This window comes from Botryllus schlosseri, chromosome 9, assembly GCF_051294905.1.
Source record: "Botryllus schlosseri isolate E-star chromosome 9, Bs_hap1, whole genome shotgun sequence".
In the NCBI taxonomy this organism is placed as follows: Eukaryota; Metazoa; Chordata; class Ascidiacea; order Stolidobranchia; family Styelidae; genus Botryllus; species Botryllus schlosseri.
This window is the reverse complement of record NC_137244.1, coordinates 25,713,710-25,723,240: the sequence shown is the minus strand read 5'-3', so window position 1 is coordinate 25,723,240 and position 9,531 is coordinate 25,713,710. Positions and strand designations below refer to the sequence as shown.

Below are 9,531 nucleotides of genomic sequence, written 5' to 3'. Positions count from 1 at the left end.
AACGCAATTTTAAATAAAAGGCCATTGTTTAAAACACTGTATAAAAATATTTTAAACAAAATGTTTCAAACAACCATTTGTTTTAAATGCAACCCTAGTAGTGGTACGTACCGCAACTGCGACACCGATAGGGTTTGCGAGTTTGAGTCCGACCGAGGTCGACTCCAGAATTCCTACGTAAGTGTTAGAGGTTTATCTATTCTATAGGCTCCTCCTCGCCATCTCATCCGTGTGACCGGTGTCTTATAAAAGCCTAGAAATGGGCCGCGCTACAAGTTGGCAGCTACGGAATAAACACGAAGAAAATTGGCCTGGTGTAAATGACCATAGTAGTCGACAAACGCCATGAATACCACAAACAACAACATAAAGTTCAGTGAAATTGGTATGGTCGAAAATTACCAAACAATCATTATGTTATGGTGTATAGTGCATGACAGGGTTCGCATCAACAATCTCAAGTTAAAAATCACTGGAACAGATGAATGGATGGGGAGTTTCTCCTACACGTGAAAGCGTATGTGCGAGATGCATGTGTACTTGAAAGACGATTTCCCTAGAGAACATTCGCGTACTACTAATTAGACTAGAGGTTGTCCAGTGTTCAGATTTAGGTACGCTCTTCGCTGTACATACTCACTACAATCTTACCAGTTGCCTAATTGCAAAGGAGCTAATAAATATTGGAGTTCGAATCAGCATTTCAGAAGGACGGGGTTCCGATTTCGAACCTCAACTCCCTCTGCGTACGTACCACCACAACAGTGACAATTCCACTACTGGTTGTGCAAATAGCATACAGTTATTGATGGCCAAGACGGGCGTGTCATTTGTCATCACGATTTATATGTAACAGTTGAAGGTGTGTCTTGACCTCCTGGGAACCAATGAGAACCAAGAATATTGTATTTTCTTTAGTGTCGCCAAATCCCTTGTCAGGATATAGTTAATTGCATGAAACAATAACGATGTGATGTTTATATACACGATTTATGATGTTACTTATTTCTGGTATGAACGATAGTCTATAGTATTAGAACTTTACTTCATACAGATCCCAAATCATGTCATTACATGACGCAGTAAATGAAATTGATTAGTCAGTATTATGCAAACGTTGTGGGGTGTTATGCAATACATTATAGAGTTGAAAATTGGCTGAACTTTCGCGTACGGTAGCATCGTGACCTATTATACGCCCCAATTGCGGTGTTTCGTGTCATGAAACTATAACTAATGTATTTTAACTTTCTAAACTATTATATGATGCTGCGGCAGCTGATATTACTGATGCTCAAACTCGACGCCTATGTTGATGCGATCTATTTCACCGATAGTAAAAACTGAATGGCAACTAATTAGCGCCAACGTTTCTGTCATGGCTGACTGTAGCGGCGTAGCGGGAAGATGGTTATATTAAATACACGAACACCTTGAAAACGCGCAGTTGGGACGCACACTCGCTGACTCGCACAGTGTAGAAAGCCCGATCAGTAGACTTGTAAAAACTTGTGAATTTTCACAACACGCAAATATATAACCTCAGAACTAGAACTAGAACTACTCACTTTTTCGAAACTACGAACTAGAACTAAAACTAAGGGTCATGAAAAATCCGTAACTAACTAAAACAAAACTAACAGTCCGAAGCAACTCGGCAATGATTAGAGCAGGGGTTCCATGGGTCGAGAAGGGTATAGTTTTGGGTCGCGACGGCACAGAGCGATCTTATAATATACATGCAATAATTCTTGACTTTCTTGCAATAGAAAAACATATTCGACTACACTATACTATGGTCATTAGGGCTCTTCAAAAATGACTTTTTCTCTCAAATCGTACTGGCTACTTGATAAAATTGTTACGTTACCTAATTTAAGCCTACACACAAAATTTGGTTCAATTCCAGCCAGTAACCGCTTTGCTACAGGAGAAGTAAATTTCTATTTATTATATAAAAATAAATATTGAAAAATTTGAAAATTTTCTGTACACCCCATGAAAGTGTTAGGCTGTCTATAGAAACGATGCTGACCAAATTTGGTTCAATTCCAACCAGTGGAAGCGGAGTTATTGCCGTCGAAAAATTTTGATTTGAATAAAATAGTATTTACGGTGAGCACAAATATAATAAATAAACAAAGGATCGGTCACCGTAAATACTATTTTATTCAAATCCAAATTTTTCGACGGCAATAACTCCGCTTCCACCGGTTGGAATTGAACCAAATTTGGTCAGCATCGTTTCTATAGACAGCCTAACACTTTCATGGGGTGAACAGAAAATTTTCAAAATTTTTATTCTTTATTTTTATATACTAAATAGATACTTTCTTCTACCAAGGTTCGTTTGTGAACGTGCACCTCTCGATTTCTGAGGTTCACACACAGAACGCGAACGTGAACCTCACGTTCACACCATCCCTAATTGATATGTCCGGTCGTCAAAATGACCGGGACCGAATAGTCCCGTCCTTGCAATCTGAGTAGACAGTAGTACGAATACAGTATAAATGCTACCAGCAGAGGAAAATAATAATAATAATAATACACCCAATTTTGAAATCGCGTGCGTCAGACATGTTTGATACAGCTGCGTTGCATACAACTGTTGTCTGCTCGTTCTCTATGTTCTCTTCGCCTAGGCTAAGATGGGTGTCTGATATGAAAGGCTACTCCAAGTTGTTTCGACACCTTCCTATCTTTTCATTGTATCGCAGTCTTGTGATGTTTTGAAACGATGAAAATATTGATAAACCTGATTGATTGATTGATTGATGTCATGCATGCCCGACGTGCCCGTGCATTCTTTGACTTGGGATGAATAACTATTGTTGATGACTGTACTAGACTAAGCTAGACATGAAGAACTGCGCGCAGGATGCATCATAATAATACGTCGTACACAAAACGTACTTTGATATTTGCTAAAACCTGCGCTGAACTCAATCCTGTCCTGATCCTGCGTTATCAAATCGCTTCTCTCAAGATTAACAACTTCAGTCTTTGAATTCGGTCCCTCTGGGATGGGTGATGACATGATGTCGTAAATATAGAATTCAGATCAAGAATCTTCGATCTGTTATTGTTATATAGAGCATGCATTCTACGGGAGACTTTACGAGCATCATTTCCGGTACACATCTTATCAAATAACAAGCTCATAAAATGTACTTCCCTTGGTCATAACAGTTCCTGGCTTGTCTTGGACTTCTAGTGACGCTCAGTGACTATAAGGCTATACAGGCCGTCAGTCCCTCTACATGTGCGTGTACAATTATGATAAATCAGTGACTGACAAATATAAATTATTCAAGAGAAAAGCATAATAAATGATGAGTTTTAGTGTCAATACTGCACACGGTAAGTGCACACTACAGGCACAACTCAAAAAACACCATAAATGACGCGAAATCTGGATTTAAACAGGAGTCATGCAAGGATGACGAATTAATCCCGTTAGCGTGAGTCTTCCAGGAGTCAAATTGGAAAAATTACCTTTTGTTTATATTTTTGAGTCAACACAACAGTTTTTACAGTAACAATTTTCATACCACCAGTTTTCTCAATCGATTTTAAAAGTTTAGTGATTTGTAAAAAAAGTGTCCTCCTAGTCACCGTGTTCTCTTTTCCAGATCTCAAAATATGGTAACCCTACTATTGAAAAATATGTAAAAGTCAGTATACATTTTAAACTTTAACACGAATTTGTGTTTATTTTAGCTTGTAGCCAGAAATTGTGGATTCCGAAATATTCATTCATAAATATGGGTCATTAATAATTCTGATGACTTGGAATGTCATTAAGCAGTTCTGGTTACGTTCCTAACAGCACACAGAATTGTGAAAAGTAACATAATTCGTTGTAAGTGATTTTGCGGACATGCGTCACTTCGTAATAGAACTATATAGTACCATATTATTCATATGCTGTTGCCCACTGGCGCTATACGATGCAAAACGAAGATCGAGTATTCATGGTGCAGAGCCGTACAGTGTACACTGTAGAGCTACAAAAATTCAGCTGTTCCAAATTAGATTAGAATTAGAATTATAGCTACAGTTTTATTTCAAACCAGATTGCATTCGCAAAATAAATACAAAAATCCACTTTCATAAGCATGAGAATGGCAAAAATGCGTACCCCAAGCTTGGCTTGTTTCGCACGACACAATTTTAACAGGAAAACCAGAAATTAAATTAGAATTAAAATTAGGGCAGAAAACATTTCACAAATTATATTAGAAATATATTACCGGTAGTTAGCTCGAATTAGTCTAGTACTAGTACTCACTGAGTGTGTGTCATCAAATTACCTGCATGGGCTGCATCTCACGATTTGCTAATAACACCCTGATATTGTTGTCGAACTGTTGTTCCGTCATTCCAGCAAGACAAATCGCCGTCTTGTATTGAAACCCGACAACGGCTTCAGAACAACCGTCTTGGTCTGTCCCACTCAGCGCTATATCCTTTATGTAACTTTATTCAAATAAAGTGGATATAAGTGCGGATATATATAAGACAACAACTAATATGTTGGTAATGCAAATCGGGGTAGCTTGAAACTTTGCCGTACCACTGAGCATGTAGTGAGCATGTCATTGTGCTGATCGCGAAGACTAGGCTGGACACTGGACATAGGCAATGTTTGATTGAAAATATAGTGCCTGCTATAATTGTAAGCCATGCCGCTCGTAATCATCGGTCGTGTCCCACCAGATTGCTCATTCACACAATCTCGAATCTATGCGTTGAATGTTGAAAAGTGATATCGCTGTGGTGTATTCTCAACGCAATGAGTCATTCGTGTCTGCAACATGTATTGCGCCCGATCTGCTAAACGTCATCGACATATCGATCGTTTTGAAACGTATACCAGCCACTAGCAGTAGTAATACATTTTGTTTCGAGTATACTGCCTCGCGTATGCACTTATAATGTGTAGAGATGTTACCTCTTTCGTGATCAACAACTACAGGAGCGATGAGTCTGATCACGTGATTTGCTTACATAAGTACGCGAATCAACTTGGCAGCGTACATTTGTACGTACTTCTTCAGTATCCAGCAAGAACTGTGATTCCCAACGTAGGCGATTTTGAGAAAAAAAAGGGGCCGAAAATACCCATGGGCGCGACTGGAGGGCGATGGGCGGCGAATATGTTAGAACGTCATGTGAGATATATTTAGTTAACACGGTCAAAAATGCACGTGAAGACAGCTTGTTCTGTATATGACGCGAAAGTTGATTTAAAAACGGGTCAGCCCAACGGGAAGTAGACGCGGAAGCCGGTTTTTCGAGCACCTACTCGGAAAAATAACCTTTTTTAGTCAATTCACCAGCGATCAGAGTTAGGTGAATAAATTCTAATATGTCAATCGCGAGAACACTGAATTGCTCCAGGCTCCACACCGCAGGTTTCAGACAGCACACAAGCAACTTATAATATAGGCCAACTGCTCACCATGCAATTGACTTTGTTTAATCATGGAATAAATAAGCTTAGGTACACAGAAATCGACTATGTTTCACTGAAATAATTAGATTTAAAAAGACAAATAAAAAGTGCCACAATCGCCCTTTCGTTGTTTTGTAACAACACGATCCATTTTTTCCACAGTCAGAGCAATGTCGATTACAGGCAGTCCTAGTCCAGACTGGGCACTAGGCAGTGGGCTTACTGACAAATGTATTTTATTTCAGAATAACGGCAATATTATGAAATACGTTCATACCATCAGAGTGCACCTATAAGCATCAACGATTATGTTCGATATATACCGACTTATATTTGATATTATCTGGCATTTTTGGAAGCTTCCAATTAACCAGCTGAGACAAGCCAGTTTTTGGTAATATGCACCTTTTTCTGGCAGAGTTGACTAACTAAAAAAATTTCAGCTTTTCCAAATTATATTAGAACTAGAATTATATCTACACAGTTTTACTAAATTAGAATTAGAATTACTGAATTCGCAAAAACTTGGAATTACAATAAAATTCAGTTCATTCATAAGCATGAGCAATTGAGCATGAGCGTGAGAATGACAAATATCCTTACACCAAACTAAGTTCGTTTCGCACTGTACAGTTCTCCTTAGCATTTTCATGAAAACTAGAAATTGGATTATAATTAAAATGAGAGAAAAGAAACATTTCATAAATTAGATTAGAATTAGACTATCGACATTTCGTTTTAACTAGTCTCATCAGACAAATAGACTAATCTTTTTCCAAACATGTCCGAAAGCATTTCCAAAACTCGCGCAACGTGAGCTACATCAGTCTAAACATATTGCAGCTCCACGACGTAAATGCGGTGACCCACTTGAAGCACAGTTTTGATTATGTAACCAAAACATATCATCAATGCTTATTAGCGTCACGAGTTCACGACGACATCACACATCACATAAGTCGTCTGTTGGCTGAAAATGTCGTAACTCATGAAACTCATGAAACCCCGTTTCGAAGGTCTTCTGAGTATCCTGAATCGTGCTGTGCCTTAGAAATGTCCATGGTGCTTGCATTTGTCGCGGCTACCGTGTGTTTTCCTTCCATTATCAAGTCACAAAAGACCTTCAATATCCGCTTATAGTATGAGAACGTCGAAAGAAGACAGAGTGAGTGTATTGCACTTCTGATGTTGTATATAACCATCAATATCGCGGCTGGAGTGTCGTTGTTGATGAGTTGCACCGTTACCATTACTACGAGGTCCGCGATCACAGCAACAGTAGCTGCAATGCAAGAGCGTTTGATCAGTTTGGTCAGACTGCTGCTACGAACGCGGCTTTTGTCTGCTTTTCGGGTGGGGGTGCTGAAAGTCGACTCCCGTCTTTTGTAGGTTGGCGTGCTGGTTGTATTGGTGTTGTTATTGGCGGTATTATCTTCGTTTGAGCTTCCTGTCCGTAATGACTTGCTGGCAATATGATTACGACATAAAGGGTAAACAAAAAGGGCTAGCAGAAAGATTTCGAATACTGCCAGGCCTACTACTACCAAATAGTCACGAATCATTCTGCTAACTTCTTCGTTAGGATCAGTAGTGTTATGTAGTGGGGACAAAACGCAGCCGTAAGGTGAGTGTTGGTATGATGTTGGGCTTGTGTAAATATACATCACTGATATGGAAGACGCGACCAATATAATCAAGACAAAATAGCTGATATACTCTGCCCACCTTCCTGAAAACGTGCTCAGGCTAACGGGATGGGAATATATCGTGTGCTGTCGATACCATAGGAAAAAGTACTTCGGAAAAGAGCCCAGGTAATGTGCTATGTTTGAAGCGTCCACTAATATTTCGCAATGATATTCAGCTCCAGCTATGTGGCTAACGTTGAACACAATTTCAGTTAGCACAAGTCTCGGTATGTCTGAGAACATGGCTACGAGACAAATTGTGTAGACCAGTCCTCTGTTCATTCCTGACGATACGCTTCGTCTTTTTCTCCACGATCCGGTCACACACCCGTACGCTACCACACAGGCGCATAAATACACCGATATCCCAAGAATGATGATGTTAATAACTTGACACACTATCAATTCCCTTTCAAACATGTCCTCGGTCTGTCGAAGAGTAGTCGCAGCCTTCAGAGTTGTATTCTCCATAGTAAAATTACTCTGCTACATAAATATTGCAATATTAAAATAAAATTTGGTTAAGATAAATCTAGTAGCGTCAACTCAACGACGTATAATACATGAGTTATGCATGAAGCTCGCCTATTATGTGTCGCCTTATCGACATAAGATTATGCGGATCCAGGCTAGGCATTTCTCTATGAGTTATTCGTATCGATTATCTCTGGTTTCTCTTCTAGACGAAGATAACATATTTCGTAACAAAAGACAGGTGGAAACTTGCTGTTACTGATCAGTACACGTTTTGCCATACGTGCCTTGTAAATTGTGATACAATTACCTTTTTTTATTTCTGATGTAGCCTACCATCTGGAATACCTAATGGCGATAGGATAATTCAAAACTCATGATAATTCCAAATGTATAACTGAAATGTCGTAAATAGCCAATGCCTATTCTCGCGCCAGTTCCACTGATGGAACTTCCGCTATGATACGCAGAAATGCCGGTAAAAATTCGCAACAGTATATGACTCGTATAGTTACCGAATTGGTGCGTAAATACCAGAAATCTGCAGGCGTGGATGAGCAGGCCATGTAGCTGTTCGCATCATACGACTACGACTACTACGACAGCCCCTCCTCATGAGCAAAGTGAAATGCGATGGTCAAACTATTATTACGACTAGGGTTGTTTTAAAACACATGTTTTAAACAGTGTTTTAAAAAACTGCCATTATAGTAAGAACAAAATTGTGTAAATACTTTCGAAGAACCATGTACTATTAGCCTACTAGCCTAGTTGCACCCGATATAGTCGACGTATACGATATGGAGTAGTTGGAACCCTCGAAATCGTTGGTTCAACAGTTACAGCACGATAGATCATTGCCATTAGAACGGAATGGATATTCTGATGATGATGACCGTTAAAATGCTGCATAGCGATGTAGTCTTGATCAAAAATAATTTTGGTCCGTTTATGACAGGGCCGGAAGCATTTTTCGTCAGAGGAGTCGTTTTTAACCTATTTTACCTGTGTCAATGTCAATCACTCTGACGTTGCAATTGAAGATTCGTGACGTCGTGGCAAAAATAAAACAACAAAAAACATGTTTTAAGGGCCATGTCTTGAACATGTCCAGGCCGTGTTATTTTTGGCATTTCAGGAGCCAGATGCCAAAACTGCCATAAATAAAAATTTGAAAATGCCAAAAATAAGCAATTTTTGGCATATGCCAAAAATAACACGGCCTGCCAAATAGTATATTTCGTTCATGGTGTTGTGTTAACAGGACCGCGTTACAAGCGAGAAGAGCGTTTGTGAAAGGCAGGTTTCTTAATCTGGGTCCAGTCCATCCATTAGGGGTGAAACCATGGTGTCCTAAATAGTGTGGGCACAGCGAGATTGAACGGCTGACTGCATTTGGTTTACGTCATACTTTCCATTTGCCCAAAGGCAATTTTACGACCATTTTTGACGGCTTGTCGAGCACTAAATTTGATAAAACGGGTATCAATGAGAAGCTGCCGCAGTACTGATTATTAAAATATAAATTTTATTCTGCTCATGTAATTCGAACCCCCAAAATCAACCACGATTTTTGCATTGTGATCGAGTTGAACATTGTGACGCCTGAAACTGTCTGGCTATTTCTGAGCTGCATAGTCTCGTTTTGCCAGACAGTCTTGTTGCGTCAATGTTCTTAAACAAGCTAACCTTCCCAGGACTCTTCCATGCGAGTTGGTAATATTAAAGCCACCTGAAGTGACAAAAGTCCTCCGAAAATATATCGGTAGACTGACGGAGAAATTATAGTCGGGCTACTAAATAGAATGTGTTGAGAGACAACACATGAAACTCCTGGAAAAGGATCGGGAAGAAAATTCTTTCCGCGATGAGATCGATGGCACTGGCGAAGTGATCTCTTTTCATGAT

At 39.5% G+C, this 9,531-nt stretch overlaps 1 protein-coding gene across 1 annotated transcript; it reads right to left on the bottom strand.

Annotated features, from left to right (window-relative positions):
* Positions 1 to 4,361: 4,361 nt before the first annotated feature.
* LOC145445792 (uncharacterized) lies at positions 4,362 to 8,177 on the bottom strand. The gene has a single exon (XM_080323933.1). It carries the CDS (start codon positions 7,618 to 7,620, stop codon positions 6,457 to 6,459), a length of 1,164 nt encoding a protein of 387 aa, XP_080180059.1. The 5' UTR covers positions 7,621 to 8,177; the 3' UTR covers positions 4,362 to 6,456.
* Between the last annotated feature and the right edge of the window lie 1,354 nt (positions 8,178 to 9,531).